Source organism: Erinaceus europaeus, chromosome 17, assembly GCF_950295315.1.
Source record: "Erinaceus europaeus chromosome 17, mEriEur2.1, whole genome shotgun sequence".
NCBI lineage: Eukaryota > Metazoa > Chordata > Mammalia > Eulipotyphla > Erinaceidae > Erinaceus > Erinaceus europaeus.
Genome location: NC_080178.1, coordinates 54569918 through 54587377, shown reverse-complemented (window position 1 = coordinate 54587377; position 17460 = coordinate 54569918). Strand labels below are relative to the sequence as shown.

General features: G+C 52.7%; 1 protein-coding gene across 11 annotated transcripts in view; it reads left to right on the top strand.

Annotated features, from left to right (window-relative positions):
• TENM4 (teneurin transmembrane protein 4) overlaps positions 1-17049 on the top strand; it is a 545270-nt gene extending 528221 nt beyond the window's left edge. For all 11 annotated transcript variants that reach the window (XM_060176742.1, XM_060176743.1, XM_060176746.1 and 8 more), the window contains 4 exons: positions 2560-2856; positions 5024-6638; positions 10974-11116; positions 13721-17049. In XM_060176742.1, the coding sequence (XP_060032725.1) occupies positions 2560-2856; positions 5024-6638; positions 10974-11116; positions 13721-14479 (2814 nt within the window). In that variant the 3' untranslated portion in view covers positions 14480-17049. The remainder of the gene's footprint in view (positions 1-2559; positions 2857-5023; positions 6639-10973; positions 11117-13720) is intronic.
• Positions 17050-17460: the final 411 nt, after the last annotated feature.

The following is a 17460-nucleotide window of genomic DNA, read 5'->3' as shown; positions in this document are numbered from 1 at the left end:
ACAAACGGCCTCCCACAGTGATGGCGTGTGGAATTAGAATGTTAGCCGGGCGTGCCTCCGCTTAATGGAGCTCATTTCTCACACCACCGGGAGCTTGTTTAATAAAGAGCAATGTAGAATGATCTCATGGCCGCCACTGCAAACACAGGAAGCCTCGGGCCATTCCCCAGTGAGCTGCTTAATTCAATTGTGTTCACTGTGCTGTAGAGATGATGTTCCCCCTCCAACAGAGTCCCCTGGGGGCTGAGGGGCTTGCTGGGGTGCACTACCTTGGAGGGAGCCACAGGGGCCTTCCAGGAGATACTTGAAAAGGCCCCCAGTTGTCACCGGTGGTTGTGACCTCACATCTCGCTCTCAGCCTCTGATGCCTCTGATTTTTCACTGAAATTGTCTGCCACACTGTTTGTGCTCTTATGACTGTGAGTGATCACCCTGGGGAGACAGCCTGATCCCTGCCGGGCTAGCTTCGCAGGCGGAAGAGAGAGACAACCAGGGATTCATGGCAGAGTGGTACGTAGTTCAGTCTTTATTCATGTGGAATGCAGCGCAGTCTAAGCTATCTCTAATCACAATCCTGTCCTTATATATCCTGAGGCGGAAGTGTCAGGAAGAGGAAGTACGTAGGATAGGGGGTGGGGAGAAGGAAGAAGCGAACCAGTGGAGATTAAACCAATACCCTGCAGGCAGGGCGGGACCCAGGTAAAACAGTGATTATGTAAATAGACCACATCGTAAGTAATACAAACAAACTTAATGTGATGATCAAAACAGAAGGTCTTATAAGCAGAATTTAGAAGCAAAGCAACAGATCCCAGCACTGTAAACCCCAGGCTGCCAGGCTTCCGAGTGCATTTGGGAAGACATGTGTCTCCAGCTCCTCTGGAAACGACCATGATCCTTTGCTGCCCTGTGATCCTTTGTTGCCATCATTGGCTTGGCCCCACCAGTATTCTTCAGCCCTATCACAGCATTGTTGTTTCACAGAGTTCAGTGCTGAAATCAGAGTGGGCAAGGCACTTGCTAATGTCACATGGAAAAGTTGATCTGGGATGTTGAGACTAGACTCCTGGCCTCTATTTCTGGACTTTAGGCCTTTCCTCCATGCAGGGCCGCAGAGGGCCTTCTGTCACTCTGAGCCATGAACATGATTTTGCTCCCTGTGGCTACTATTGTCACTTGTCTCTTGAGTCTGTGGTCCAGCTTCATCAGTGACCAGTGGGAGAGTCAGACACTCTCAGACTCCCCATCCTTCAAGCCTGTGAGTGGAGACCCACTTTTGCACTGTGTCTGAGTATCTGACAGTCTTGCAGTGGTGAGCAGAGCCTACAGGGCAGTTCCCTACACAGAGCCCAGCTCTGGCATCTCAGAGTTAGCCACTAGAGAGATAATCAGACCAGCACTGTGCCATCCAAGGGGCTGAGAATCAGCCACTGGACTTCATGCCTGCAAATCCTTGGCTCAGCCTACTGGATCACTGCCTGGACCACCACAGTGGATTTGCTGGGCCAGTGAAATAACTCACTTGGGTAATGCACTATTTTACCATGTGAATGACCCAAGTTCAAGCCCAGCCCCTCCACCCCCCCATGATACCCCCCCACACACATATAAATTGAAGGTCTCTCTATAGCTCTATCTGTCTGTCTGTCTGTCTCTCTATCTAAACAAAATAAATAAAAATAATATGGGAAGTCCTAACTGAGCTTTAGCTCCCATGTAAGCCTTCTGTTCCTGGCCCTGGGAGAAAAATCAGATGTGAGCTGACTGGAGCAGGACCTAGGAGGGAGGGGAGAATGCCTTCCTCCAGGACTTGTGTCCCCAGGTGGTCCACATCCAGAGAAGCCACCCACCACAGGTTCAAACATACACCCCACCATGAAGAAGACCTCCCTGTAGTCAAAGAAAGCAAAGGGAGGTAGACCTACCTTTATGACGTGTCCTTGTGAGAAGTCTGGGCTTGACTCCCCTTGGAGACAGCTTATACTGGCTCAGCATCTGTCATGCCCCTTGCCCCCACAGTAACCCTCTGCAGCAGCTGGGGGCATAGCTAAGCAGGCAGAGCACAGGACTCTAGGTTGAGTCCCTGGTGCTGTGGGGTTTCCCTCTTTCTCTCATAGGAAACTCTATAGTTCATAGGAAACAAATATATAAGAAATTGTAAATAAGGGGGTGGTGTGAGTGGAGAGTTAGGTCACCAGAGAGGGTGTGTGAATGACTATGTGCATAGCCCGGGTTCAAGCTCCTGCACCACATAAGAGTCACAGCAGTTGTGGCAGCGCCAGTGTTGTGGCTTTTCTATCTCCACCTGAATGAAAATGCCCACCCAGGAGCAGTGAAGTCATGTGCAGGCCTCACAGGGGAGAAGAGTGCCAACGTCCTCTGCGACTGGTACAGTGTAGCCCCCCCCCTCCCCACACACACACACGTGGGGGACCTGCACAGAGCTGACAGCCACAGAGCCAGCTCAGCACAAGCCCTCTGGGGTTAGCGGGACCTCCCCGCCCTGGGAGCCCATAGTCACCACCTTTCCCTCCCCCTCCACCCACCTACCCCCTGCAGGTGCACAATCGGAACCTCCTCTCCCTGGATTTTGACCGTGTGACACGCACGGAGAAGATCTATGACGACCACCGCAAGTTCACTCTGCGCATCCTGTACGACCTGGCGGGCCGGCCCAGCCTCTGGTCCCCCAGCAGCCGGCTCAACGGGGTCAACGTCACCTACTCCTCGGGTGGCCACATCGCCGGTATCCAGCGGGGCATCATGTCCGAGAGGATGGAGTATGACCAGTCGGGCCGCCTCACCGCCCGCATCTTCGCGGACGGGAAGACATGGAGCTACACATACCTGGAGAAGGCAGGTGTCTGGCCCCAGCAGGAGGTGTTCAGCTTGGGGCGGGTGCAGGTGTGGTTGTGGGTACTGGGTATCTGTCAGGGCAGGGATGCAGGTGAAGGGAGGGTTCCCCTAAGTGACAGCTGGGAGAGGGCTTACTCCAGCTGCACTTCCCGGGCAGCTTGCAGGACCTGGGCCCAGGACTCCCCACTCTGGTGTGCAGCTGCAAGCTCTGTTCGTGGGAGGCTAGAAGCTGCAGCTCGGACAGGAAATTCTGTGTCCTGGACATTAGGTCAGAGTCTCCAAGATGAGGGGACCCAGAGGACCTTAAGGCAGACATTGACTCCAAACAGGGGGAAACGGCAACTTGGGTCCAGGGATGCCTCAAGGTCCACTCTGTGCCCTGTGCCTGGCAGTGCAGACCCTGACTGACAGCTCCAGGGCCCCATCTTGTTTGTTTTCTTTTTCTTAAATGTTTTACTTATTTATTTAGCTAGAGACAGAGAAATTGAGAGGGAATGGGGAGATAGGGAAGGAGAGGAGCCAGGTGGTGGTGCTCACATATTACCAAGTGGAAGGACCTGGGTTCAAACCCCGCTCCCCACCTGCAAGGGATTTGCTTCATAAGCCATGAAGCAGGTCTGTAGGTGTCTTATCTTTCTTTTCCTCTCTCTATCTCCCCATCCTCTCTCAGTTTTCTCTGTGATATCTAATAAAAATTAGAAAGAAAGGAAAAAAAGAGAAAAATGCTGCCAGGAGTGGTGGATTTACAGTGCCAGCACCAAGCCCAAGTGATATCCCTGGTGGCAATAAAAGTTAATTAATTAATTAATTAAAAAATAAGAGAGATATAGGGAAAGAGGGTGGAAAAGAGACACCTGCAGCTCTGTTTTACCATCTAGAAGCTTCCTCCCTACAGGTGGGGCCTCAGGGCTTGAACCTAGGGCCTTGAACATGGTAACATGTGCACTCAACCAGGAGTGCCACCATCCAGCCCTTATTTATTTTATAAAAAATAATTTATTTATTCCCTTTTTCTTGCCCTTGTTGATTTATTGTTGTTATTATTGCTGTTATTGATGTCATCATTGTTGAATAGGACAGAGAGAAATGGAGAGAGGAGGGGAATACAGAGAGGAGGAGAGAAAGATAGACACCTGCAGACCTGCTTCACTGCTTGTGAAGCGACCTCCCTGAAGGTGAGGAGCCGGGGGCTCAAACCAGGATCTTTATGCCTGTCCTTGCGCTTTGTGCCACCAGCACTTAAGCCCTTATTTGTTTTCACCAAAGCACTGCTCAGCTTGGCTTATGGCAGTACTCAGGACTGAACCTGGGACTTTAAACCTCAGACATGAGAGACTCTTTGCATGACCATCATGCTATCACCTCAGCCCCCAAAGTCCTGTGCAGGTGCTGAGACTGACCTTGCTTGTCACCTAGCAAACTGAGGCAGGAAAGGACTTTCTAGGACCACATGAGATCGTAGTGGGAGGCCAGGGCTCCCCAGCCCCATCACACACCTTTTGCAGGGGACACAGGGCCTGTCACCACATAAACAGCTGTGCTAAAGCCATGTCCCTCACTCCAGACTGGTTCTTCTGCTGCAGGCCTATGGAGATCAGGAGGCTGCCGGATGGGCAGTAGGTTCTGTCAGACCATCACATTGTGGGCTTAGGAAAACCAGAAAATGGCTCTTCCTGGAGTAGGGCAGAGGGGATGTTTGTGTGTCAATTTGAGGTGGAGTCTGGGGCAAGAAAGCCAGAAGAGGCAGTGCAGAAAATGCCTTGGGCCAGTGTGCCCAGCCATGCTTACTCTCCCTCTCTGGGCATCATTTTTTAAAAAATATTTTATTTATTTGTGTAAGAGACAGACAGAGAGAGAGAGAGAGGAAGAAACAGGGCATCTCTGTGGCACAGATGTTGCCATGGATAGAACTCAGGACCTCACGCTTGAGAGTCCAACACTATATGCACTGCACCCCCTCCTGGGCACCATTCTTTTGCCCAGACAGATGGGGTCAGCTGAAGAGGCTGCTCAGCCTAGGGAGGTGCAGGGGGCGAGAGAAAGCACTGTCCAGCCCTGGGCCTATACCCATCTGCAAGAGCAGGGGAGGCATTTTGGGGCCTCTGGCCTGGGCCACATCTCCTGGCTCACCTACTTCACCTCACCTGGGGCCTCCCTCTCCCTGCAGTCCATGGTGCTGCTCCTGCACAGCCAGAGGCAGTACATCTTCGAGTTCGACAAGAACGACCGCCTGTCATCGGTGACCATGCCCAACGTGGCGCGGCAGACGCTGGAGACAGTGCGCTCGGTGGGCTACTACCGCAACATCTACCAGCCACCTGAGGGCAATGCCTCAGTCATCCAGGACTTCTCAGAGGCCGGGCAGCTGCTGCACACAGCCTACCTGGGCACGGGCCGCAGGGTGCTTTACAGGTACGGCAGGCTGGGGAAGCTGGCCGAGGTGCTATACGATACCACGCGGGTGAGCTTCAGCTATGACGAGGCGGCGGGCATGCTCAAGACCATCAACCTGCAGAGCGAGGCCTTCACCTGCGCCATCCGCTACCGGCAGATCGGGCCCCTGATCGACCGGCAGATCTTCCGTTTCACTGAGGAGGGCCTGGTCAATGCCCGCTTCGACTACAACTATGACAACAGCTTCCGGGTGACCAGCATGCAGGCTGTCATCAACGAGACGCCACTGCCCATCGACCTGTACCGCTACGACGACGTGTCGGGCAAGACGGAGCAGTTCGGCAAGTTCGGGGTCATCCACTATGACATCAACCAGATCATCACCACAGCCGTGATGACGCACACCAAGCACTTCGATGCCTATGGGCGCATGAAGGAAGTGCAGTACGAGATCTTCCGCTCACTCATGTACTGGATGACGGTGCAGTATGACAACATGGGGCGCGTGGTGAAGAAGGAGCTGAAGGTGGGGCCCTACGCCAACACCACCCGCTATGCCTACGAGTATGACGCCGATGGGCAGCTGCAGAGTGTCTCCCTCAATGACAAGCCGCTGTGGCGCTACAGCTACGACCTCAATGGCAACCTGCACCTGCTCAGCCCCGGCAACAGTGCTCGCCTCACACCGCTGCGCTACGACCTGCGGGACCGCATCACGCGGCTGGGGGACGTGCAGTACCGTGTGGATGAGGACGGCTTCCTGCGCCAGCGGGGCGCCGACGTCTTCGAGTACAACTCGGCCGGGCTGCTCAGCCGGGCCTACAGCAAGGCCGGCGGCTGGAGTGTGCGCTACCGCTACGACGGGCTGGGCCGGCGTGTGTCCAGCCGCAGCAGCCAGGGCCACCACCTGCAGTTCTTCTACGCCGACCTGAGCCGCCCCACCAAGGTCACCCACCTCTACAACCACTCCAGCTCCGAGATCACCTCCCTCTACTACGACCTGCAGGGCCACCTCTTCGCCATGGAGCTGAGCAGCGGTGACGAGTTCTACATCGCCTGTGACAACGTGGGCACACCGCTGGCCGTCTTCAGCGGCACCGGCCTGATGATCAAGCAGGTGCTCTACACGGCCTACGGGGAGAGCTACCTGGACACCAACCCCCACTTCCAGGTGGTCATCGGCTACCACGGTGGCCTGTATGACCCCCTCACCAAACTCGTGCACATGGGCCGGCGTGACTATGACGTGCTGGCCGGGCGCTGGACCAGCCCTGACCACGAGCTGTGGAAGCGCCTAAGCAGCAACAACATCATGCCCTTCAACCTCTACATGTTCAACAACAACAACCCCATCAGCAACCAGCAGGACATCAAGTGCTTTATGACAGGTAAGGTGGCTCCCAGAATGGCACTCAGGGCAGTTCCTAGAATGGCACCCAGGGTGGCACTTAGGGTAGCACCCAGGGTCATGCTGCTCTCTGGCCGTTGCCCAGCAGAAAGCAGGGCTGGGAGCAGTGGGAAACACTGGTTTTATCTCTCTCTCTCTCTCTCTCTCTCTCTCTCAGCAGCATTTCCCAGAGTGTACTTAGGGAAGCACAGCTCAGAGAATGTTCTGGAGTGGCTGGCTCTAGCCCTCCCGTCTGGCAGAGCTTAGACTCCAGCTTAGGCGAGGCTCTGGGAAGACTTGTAGTGAAGGTAACTGTTTACTGTGTCCACTTGCTACTTCCCGAGATGATCTGACCGTGAAGCACTCACAGCACACTGGGTGGTTCCCTGAGATCTCACTGTGGAAGTTTCTGACACTGAGATCAGAGTGACTCAGAATCCTCACTAAGTTTAGGGGAGATTAATGTGTCCTGTTTGTGGGTGAAAGAATAAAGAATTCAGAATTTGGAAGCAGAACTGGGTGAAGGCTTCACCATTTCTCTTTTTCCCACTTTGTTTGAAAAGATTAATTTATTGATATACTTAGGAGACAGGGAGAGAGAGAACATCACTCTGGCACATGCAGTGCCAGGAACCAACTCAGCTTCATGCTTGCAAGCCATCTGCTACTTCTTGGACCACTTTTTTTTTTCTTTTTAAAGGTTTATTTAGGTTTTAGAGAGAGGGGGGGGGTGTCACAAGATCATTCCACTTTCCTGAATTCCCTTGACTTCTATGTTTTAACTTATGCATATTGTAAACCACAGAGCAACCACTTAAAAATAAAATGGAAGCATAACTACTAAGTCAGTAATGGAAGACTAATAAGAAAACTCAATCCTTGGGCTGATGAAATAGTTCGCTTGGATATATGAGCAACCCAGATTCAAGCCCAGCTCCTACCCCCCATCACATCAAAGAAAGTTTCTGACCTGTATTGTGAGGAGTGATGGACTCATTCAGGCATGAAACCCCATTATAAACCCTAGTGGCAAGAGAGAGAGAGAGAGAAACCCAAAAGTGTGAGGCACTGAAGTTTGGGGTGATGCATGCCTTGACAGAAATCTTCCGTGGGTAGAAGAAATTTCTGTTTGACTTGAGGGTAAGGTCCATGTCAGATATCACAAGAATGAAAGGGAAGAGGCCCAAATCTCCAACAAAGAGAACCAATTGGATAAATACAGGCCCCAAGTTTGTCCTAAGGGCATCACGGGCACATTTCCCACTGAATATTGACAATCTTTAAGGCTGACACTTTCCCAGCTCTACCCCACCCAATTTCTTGGGAATCTGCAGTATTGCTCACACATGCATGCTTTCCTCTACAACTACCGATTCGGATGCCAGTCCTCAGCCTCGAGGAGAATGGCTTTCTTAGGTGTTCTCTTTGTTTTGTTTTTCCCTGCTTTGTTTTAATTCCCTAAAGAAATATTCTATTCGCCAAGATTTTGGAGAATAGCTGGCTCAATGCTTTGTGTGGCAAATGACCCAAGGATGTGAGGATGAAAGCTGGGGGAATCAGAGCCTGCCCTGAGCTGGGGCTTAAACTGGATATTCTGGGGCACTTGGGCTCACCTTGGGGAGGGCCAGGGTTCCACTGTGGGCCACTGCAGTAAAGCCAGCAGCACAATATATTTTTTGGTTTCTCAGGATCTGTAAATGTTTTCTTGCTGTTTGTTTGGCTTTCTGTTTTGATTTTTGTTTTACACTGTGGCATATCTCTTGAACTATTCCAGCAGACACCTCCCCTCTCCCCCTTTTTTTTTCTGGATAGTGACAAGGAGAAAAGGGACGATAGAGAACAGGAAAGATGCCACAGCACTGCTGCACCATGAAGATTTCCCTTGTAGGCATTTCCCTGTGGTGGCTGGGGGCTTGAGGCCAGGTCCCCGCACATGGTAAAGTGTGTGCTCTACTGGCTGGGCTATCTCCAGAACTCCTGAATATCTACACTGTGCTAGAGCCACTGAAGTATGCACTCACGTGCTGTCTTTCTGTCACTGGTGTTATCTCTAGGGGTAAATGCCTGTAAGGCAGCTCCACTGGTCCCTGAAGCCATTTTTCCTCTTTTTCTTTCTTTTTTGACAGAGGGTGGGAGAGAGGAAGAGAGACAGAACTAGATATGCCTACAGCTTCACCCTGAAAGTGGAGACTGGGGGCTTGAAACCTAGGTCCTCAAGCATGGTGACAAGTATGTTCTACCAACAGGACTTTTTAAAAATGTTCTTTGAGAGAAAGAGGAGAAACACCACAGCACCACACCACTGTCCTTGATTCCCCCATACGGAAGGCATAGTCCCTATTTGTTGAGATACTGGGTTGTTGGAAAAGTCATGACATATTTTTTTTTGTTTTTCTATGCAAAAAAATGTGTCATGACTTTTCTGACAGTCCAGTATATATAAATATATCTAGATTTCTTACAGATAAGAAATAACTCGTGGGGCCAGGAGGTAGTGCACCAGCTTATCAGTGCACATAGTATGAAGTGCAAGAACTCGCGCAAGGATCCTGGTTCAAGCTCCCATTTCCCCACCTGCAGGGGGCTCTCTTCACAAGTGGAGAAACAGGTCTGCAGATATCTATATTTCTCTCTTCCTCTCAATTTCTCTTTGTCCTATCCAATAAAAATAGGGAAAAAATGGCCACCAGGAGCAGTGGATTTGTAGTGCTGCCACCGAGCCCTAGCTATAACTCTGGAGGCAACATAGAAAAGAAGGAAGGAGAAAGGAAGGAAGGAAGGAAAGGAAGGAGGGAGGGAAGGAGGGAAGGAAGGAAGGAAGGAAGGAAGGAAGGAAGGAAGGAAGAGAGGGAGGGAAGGAGGGAAGGAAGGAAGGAAGGAAGGAAGGAAGGGAGGGAAGGGAGGAAGGGAAAGAAATAACTCAAGTGAACATTTTTTTTGAAAATTCATTCATTAAAATAGTTTCCCTTGGAACTGGGATAGTTCACATAGCAGAGGGTATACCTTACTGTGCACAAGGCGCTGGCACTGCACGAGAACAGCTGCATAGATGGTGGGGCAGTTCTGTGGTGTCTCTCCTCTCTCCTCTGCCTCTCCCATAGTGAAAAAAAGGAATAGTGACCTGATGGTAAAATTTCAGAATTCCAGAGTGCTGCTTTGATCTCTCTTTTCCTGCCTCCATATCTCCCTCTCCCTCTCCCTCTCTCTTTCATTCAGTCTCATGATGACTGTGCACAGTCTTTACCCAACAGCTGACCCTTGATATGAGGCTAAAGGTCCTGGTGGTTGAAGTGACAGAAGGGAAGATCTAAGTTCCTTTCAGTGAAATGCAGATGGGGTGGGGGACATGTCCCAGGGGCATGAAGGTTTGAATGTCCTTTTCTTTGTTTTGCTTTGTTTTTTGTTTGTTTGTTTCTTAGTTTCTTTACTGGGGGATTAATGGTTTACAGTTGACAGTAAAATACAATAGTTTGTACATGCATAGCATTTCCATATAACAGTACAACCCCCACTACCCCACAACCTCCTCTGCCATCATGTTACAGGACCTGAACCCTCTCCACCACCCTAGCGTCTTTGACTTTGGTGCAATACATCAACTTCAGTCCAAGTTCTGCTTAGTGTTTTCTCTTCTGATCTTGTGTTTCAACTTCTGCCTGAGAGTGAGATCATCCCATATTCATCCTTTTGTTTCTGATTTATCTCACTTAACGTATCTTTAAGCTCCATCCAAGATAGGGTAAAGAAGATGAATTCACCACTTTTAATAGCTGCATAGTATTCCATTGTGTATATACACTACAACTTACTCAACTACTCATCTGTTCTTGGATACATGAGTTGCTTCTAGGTATTGGCTATTACAAATTGTGCTGCTATTAACATAGGTATGCACAGATCTTTTTGGATGGGTGTGTTTGGTTCCTTAGGATATATCCCCAGGAAAGGAATTTCAGGGTCATAGGGTAGGTCCATTTCTAGTCTTCTGAGAATTTTCCAGACTGCTCTACACAGGGGTTGGATCAATTTACATTCCCACCAGCAGTGCAGGAGGGTTCTTTTGTCCCTACAACCTCTTCAGCATTTTGCTACTGCTATCATTTCTGATGTATGACATTCTCACAGGAGTGAGGTGATATCTCACTGTTGTTTTTATTTGCAATTCTCTGACAATCAAAGACTTGGAGCATGAATGTCCTTGAGTCCAGTTGCCAGATCCCCTGTACTCTTGTTTCTCCCCTTGGTGATGTGGCCTGGCTCTCAGCTGCTTCCTTGGAACATGTCACAGGGAAGCTCACTTCCCCCCATGGGATGTTTCTGCTTCTCTCTCCACCAGATGTCAACAGCTGGCTGCTCACCTTTGGGTTCCAGCTGCACAACGTGATTCCGGGCTACCCCAAGCCTGACATGGAGGCCATGGAGCCCTCCTATGAGCTACAACACACACAGATGAAGACCCAGGAGTGGGACAACAGCAAGGTAAGCACACTCCCCCTGATGCTTTCTTCAGCTGCCTGGGGCACCCGGGAGTGGGCTCCCAGGTTGTCAGGGAAGCTGAGACTGGTGAGCGAGACTACAAGGCCTCTGCAGTACAGCAGAGTGAGGGCCTGCCACCCAGGCCACAGAGAGACAAACCCAATTGCACTAACTTCTGAGGGGGGTGGGGAGGAGCTGAATACAGCTGCTCAGACCTGCAGACGCAGACAATGGTGGGGCATGTTGACTCAAATCTGCCTCCAGAAAATGTCAGCCATTCCTTCAGGTGAGGGGGAGGGTAGGAAAGCCGAGGGCTGGATTTGGGGTGTGGGGTGTTCTAGACCCTCAGATCTGCCAGCCTTCAGTACCAGTGCACCTCAGATGTCCTCCTGGAAGAAAGTCATCAATCATTATTTCAAAAGGGCCTTCAAGGGTGACCTTGCCTAGGGTGACAGTGGCCCAAAGAGGAAAGCAGGGTGGCCAGGCAGCTGGTGGTCAGAAACATCCATATCTGAGGCCAGGTCATGGCGCATCCCGTTGAATTCACACATTATAGTGCACAAAGAACTGAGTTCAAGCCCCCAGTCCCCATCTGTAGGAAGGAAGCTTCTTAGTGGTGTAGCAGGGCTGCAGGTATCTCTCTCTCCCTATCTATTTCCCTGTTCCCCTTTTCTCTTTCTACCTAAGAAAGGAAGGAAGGAATAAAGGAAGGAGAAAGGGAGGGAAGAAGGAAGAGGGGAAGGAAGGAAACACACATGTCTCAACTTCTCACTCCCTCCCTCAGCTGTATTCTCAGCTGCAGCTCTGCAACTAAGCTCTGCCCACCCCACATTTTCCCCTCTATCAAAGTGTGCCCTCCCACGTGATTATCAATCCAGTTTCTCTCTGCTCCTGCAGTAGACCAAGAGCCCTCGACAGAGGGGGAGCACAGGCCCTTAGCTGGCCCCCACAAAGTTGAGGCTGAGGTGTGGGAAGTATGTTGAATAGGTAGAGGGATGTTGCAGGTAACAGCTTGGTGGAGGGACACTCTCTTTACCACCTCCCCAGTCCTTCCCCCCACTCTCTGAAGCACCCCCCCTCAGTGGCTATTCTTGGGGGACTGAGTCTAGCATCCCCTCCCCTCCTGCAGAGCCCCAGTCCCTTCCAGCCTAGCCTGTCAATGAATTATGGATTCCTGCCCACCCCCCCCCCTTGCAATCAGAGATTTGGTGCTGAACAATCCATTGTATGTGCAGCTCCAGGAAGTAATTGTTCACAGACAAGGCTCTATTCATTAGAGAGAGGACTTAATTTCTGTGAGGAGCTGATGGACCTGTACAGGCCTCTCCCCTAGTCACCAATAAGGCCCCAGAACCTGCTGGAATGGGGCTCCCTGGCTCCCCAAGCCCTAGGGGGGACAGTTGTGCCAAGGGTACCCAGCTCAGTGACTGGTCCCCCCAAGGGAGCCACCAAGAGTGGGACCCCAAAAGGAGCTCTGTGAGGAGGAGAGGCCTTCCTTGCAAATGAGTGACAAACATGAATAAGAGCAGTGAAGCAGAATGAGAGCCCATCTAAGTACCCAGTTGATCTACCCCGCCTGCTGCTGGGAGCACAGTCTGGCCCGGCCCTGCCATCCCCGCTGACTCCTTTACCTCAGCCTGGGCTGCCCTGGAACCGCAGCCCCCACGGCCTCCCCCGCTCCACCTCCGGGTGAGAGGTTCTCAGCTTCATTCGCACCTCCCAGCTCCAGCAGCCCCCAAGACCCAGCCTCTCGACTCACACAGGCCCAGGCTCAGATGCTGACTTGAATCCACACTAGTTGTAGAGCCGTGGGCCTCATCTCTCCTCACATGGTCCACCATTGTTGTGGTGCAGATCAGATGACAACATGCATGTCCATCATGAAGCTCTCAGGCGCAGGGACAGCTGACCTGGTAGAACTGAGGCCTTGCAATCCAGGAAGGAGGCCCTAGTTCTGACCCCAGCACTACATGGGAGCATCATCATGGCACTGGGGGAAGCTTCCTCCATGGTAGAACAGTGCTGGGCCTCCCCACACCCGTCTTCCCTTATCCTCTCTGAAATCTCGGAAATAAATAATGAAAGCATCTGAGATAGCCACTTGGCAGTGGGGTCATTTGTGCCCTCAGCTCCAGTCCAGCATTAAAAAATTACCAGGTCAGATGGAGGCAAACCCTTTTGAGTGCATACCTTAACCGTGCACAAGGACCCATGTTCAAACCCTGGTTCCCACCTGCAGGGAAGGAAGCTTCACAAGTGTCGAAGCAGTGCTGCAGGTGTGTCTCTCTCCCTATCTCCCCCGCTTTCTCAATTTCTCTCAGTCTCTAGCCAGTAAATAAAATAAGATAAAATAATATACCAGGTGACTTCTGCCTGAGAATGGTGGTCACCTTTGGCTGTGGCTCTTTGCTGTCCAGGCTGTGCTTACCCACTAAGCCATGAGTTCTGCATGGGCAGGAGTGATATCTGAATCAGGGTGTTGTGTCACCCCCATAAGCCCGTGACTCTAAGTGGAGCAGTTTGTGGAAGGAAGGGTGGTAGAGGGGGAGAGGAGGAAGCAGGGCTGGGAGGGTCCTGTCTTTGTCTCACTCTCCCCCCCTTCTCCAGTCCATCCTCGGGGTGCAGTGTGAAGTGCAGAAGCAGCTCAAGGCCTTCGTCACGCTGGAGCGCTTCGACCAGCTGCGTGGCACCACGACCCCCAGCTGTTGGCAGGCGCCTGCCACGGGCAGGTTTGCGTCCAGCGGCTCCATCTTCGGCAAGGGGGTCAAGTTTGCCCTGAAGGATGGCCGGGTGACCACAGACATCATCAGCGTGGCCAACGAGGATGGTCGGCGGGTAGCTGCCATCCTCAACAGCGCCCACTACCTGGAGCACCTGCACTTCACCATCGACGGGATGGACACCCACTATTTTGTGAAGCCGGGGCCCTCGGAGGGTGACCTGGCCATCTTGGGCCTGAGCGGGGGCCGGCGGACGCTGGAGAGTGGGGTCAACGTCACTGTGTCGCAGACCAACACGCTGCTGGGTGGCAGGACTAGACGGTACACGGATGTGCAGCTGCAGTTTGGGGCGCTGCTCCTGCACACGCGCTACGGAACCACAGCGGACGAGGAGAAGGCGCGGGTGCTGGAGCTGGCGCGGCAGCGGGCGGTGCGCCAGGCCTGGGCCCGGGAGCAGCAGAGACTGCGGGATGGGGAGGAGGGCCTGCGGGCCTGGACCGAGGGGGAGAGGCAGCAGGCGCTGAGCACCGGGCGGGTGCAGGGCTACGACGGCTTCTTCGTGGTCTCAGTGGAGCAGTACCCCGAGCTGGCGGACAGCGCCAACAACATCCACTTCATGAGACAGAGCGAGATGGGCCGCAGGTGACAGCGAGGCCCGGCCTGGACCTCTTGCCAAAGACAGCCGCCCTGCCCTGTGCATGGCCACAGTCCTGCTGCTGTACTTCAAAGGACAGAGAGAGACATACAGAGCCTTTCTTAAGCAAGCACAGAGGACAGACAGACAGACAGAAGAGATGCTGGGCTGGCTGCCTTGTGAACTCAATGCAGCCTCCTTTTTTATAAGAAATGAAAAACACAGGTTTGGCCTTCATGCAGTTTTTTTCTTCCTGAGAACAGGAGGTACTTTTTCTTTTCCCTATTGTGTGATGGCAATGACTCTGTCTTTTGTCCCCCCCCCCAGCCCTCTCTTTTTTACATCCCTTGAGGGTCTTTCCCTTACTGTTTGGGGTCCCTTCCTCCCTGCCGAGACGAAGCTCCTGGAGTGTGTGCCCTTGTCTGTCCCCAGGTCCCCCAGTGTGATGTGAGGCCCACATGTCTGTACTGACTCATCTGGTGTGCAACCCTTTCTTGGGGGACAGATTGATGATGCCAGGTAGTGAGGGGTGCAGGGAGGAAGCGACCTAGGTAGAGGGTGTGTCGGACCGCAGGTCTTGGCCAGGCTCCCTCAGCCAAGTGGTAGCGTCTCTGCCATGTCCCCTGTCTGCAGAGGCCCTTGGGGGACTTCATCTCGGCCTCTTTCTCAGACTGTCCCAGACTCCGGCCAAAGCTTTCTACTTGATGCCCTCTGGCCCCCCAGCTCCTCTTGCAGATCCTGTGTCGTTGTCAGTGCCACCCCCATGCCCTGTGCGGGGATAGAGAACTTCTGTCCCAAATCCTTTCCCCTAGTCTGGTGACATCACATCCTGAGGCTCAGAGCTCCTTCCCCAAGAGGCAGGGGCCTCTGGGGTGTCTGTGATCCCTCTGACCCCTCTCCCCCAAGCCCCACGGTGTCCCGTTTCTCTCTTCCTCTCTCCCAAAGTCCCGGGTAAGAACCAGCACTGCACAGCCAGCCCTGGGTATGGGCACCATGCTCGGGAAGGGGGCATGTGGTGGCCCTGGCAGTGGCCTGCCTGCCCAGGTGATGCCCTTGGCCCCGACTGGGATTCCTCTCCTGTGCTTGGTGATCTCCACTGAGGAACACTAGTGAGTGTGGGAGAGGCGCCTGGTGCCTTTGACTGTGGACAGATGCTTCTTTCGAGAAAGTCAGCCAAAGAGGGGAAGGCGTGTGTGCGCAGCATCCTTCTAACCAGCTCCTGAGGGCCCCTCTGCCCCCTCTCCGTGGGCTCGGCACAGAGCTGGGGGCAGCAGGATCTGCTTTCAGGAAATTTCCTTCTGTGAAGTTCTTCTTACAGCAGCTTCCTCTCTAGAGAAGCCCAACCAGGGTTGTTTTTGTTTTCTGGTTTTGTTTTGTTTATTTGTTTTTTAAAGAAATATTAAGGAGAAAAGAGGGAAGAGCTCTTTGGGTGTGGCCTGGCTGGCACCTCCAGTTCCCCCTGAGGTCCCTGGGAACTGGCCTAAGCCCATGCTTTGGGGGCCTGGAACTGGAGTGGCAGCAGGAAAGAGACCAAGGCAGTGAGAGCTGGGGCCCCCGGCCTGGTCACCCCCATTGTAACACTCCCAGGAGACTGTGGGGAAACAGGAGTGATGCCACAAGCCCCCCTTTGAGCTGGACTTCTTAGAAAATGGGACTTTTCTGGGTCTCCTTTACACTGAGTGTGGAAATGAGCTCTGAGTCCGAGCTGTCCCCTGAGGAGACCTTGCTGAACCGACACGCTCATGGCACCTTTATAGCCTTACCTACAGAGTCTTCAGAAAGGGACACAGGTCACTGAGGCCACAGCAGGTCTCTCGGTGTGATGGGGAAACAGCGTGGGGCAGCTCAACCAGGCGCATGGAGGCTGAGGCTTCTGGGAGACAGGCTTTTCCTCACGGCCCACTGGGATGAGAGGATATGGTTTTCTAAGTGCTCTTCCAGTTTCCAAAAAATTAAAGAAAAAAAAAAGTCATGCTGATGGAGCTGTGTGTCTAGGGGTACAGCACCTCTAGAGTCAGAGGTGGCTCTCCCCAGGGTCACAGGGACCTCCATCTAGTCAGAATTGCCCTTGAATGGGATGGAAAAGAACTGGGCCTAAAGCACACATGTTGGTTTATTTTTTTAACCGGAAATAGACTTAGGCCACTCAGGATGTTGTTACGCTAGAAGGGGCCCTCACTCGGGGCAAGACTTTCCTGCCGGTGAGATTGTCAGCTACTCCCATGCCAGCTACCTGACATCAGGCAAGACCTTGGGGATGTCTTCCTGGAGGGCCAAAATAGCATCTCCTACCATCTTCCTAGCCCTTGGATCCATCATCGCCAATACCATCGCACTTAAGCACCATTGTGGAATTTGAAAGATCAAGAGCACAGAGTTCCTGAGTGTTCCTTTTCTTGAAATGAATGCTCGGTCTCCCCTGGGCCCTGTTGCAACCAGGAGGCCCAATGGCTGGGCCAGAAGACAGACCTGAGATCAGAGAAAAGCAGCCCCAGGTCCTGGAGCAGCTGGGGTCACAAGCACTGGTCCCTAGGAGTTACTTTCCAGCTAGGCTGGGCAGTGCCTCTGCTCATGGTCTCCTACTGAGTCCAGCAATCTCAGACACACAGTCAGAGTGGGCCTAAAGCTGAAGCTAGGGGCCCTGTGCCTGCTTGAATGGTGCCCAGGGAGTGAGTCCCATCCCTGATGGTACCTACCTTTTTAGCACAAGCCACCCCAAATACATCCATTCCTTGGAGGGACCAGGCCTCTGGCCAGTTTCATGGTCCAGTAGATACAGGATTCCACCCATGACTGGGTGTGTCTCAGAGAAGTTCTGCCTTTCTCCGCTACCTTCCTCAGCTGCCACCTAGGCCCTCTTGCTTCACCTTAAAGAGGGTGTTAATGACCCTTGTGCCTCAGAGGCTGAGATGTCTCTCGAGGCACCCCAGGACAGCAATGGCTGGAAAGCAGAGCAGGAAGAGACTGCAGGGGCAATGCTGTCTGTGTCAGCC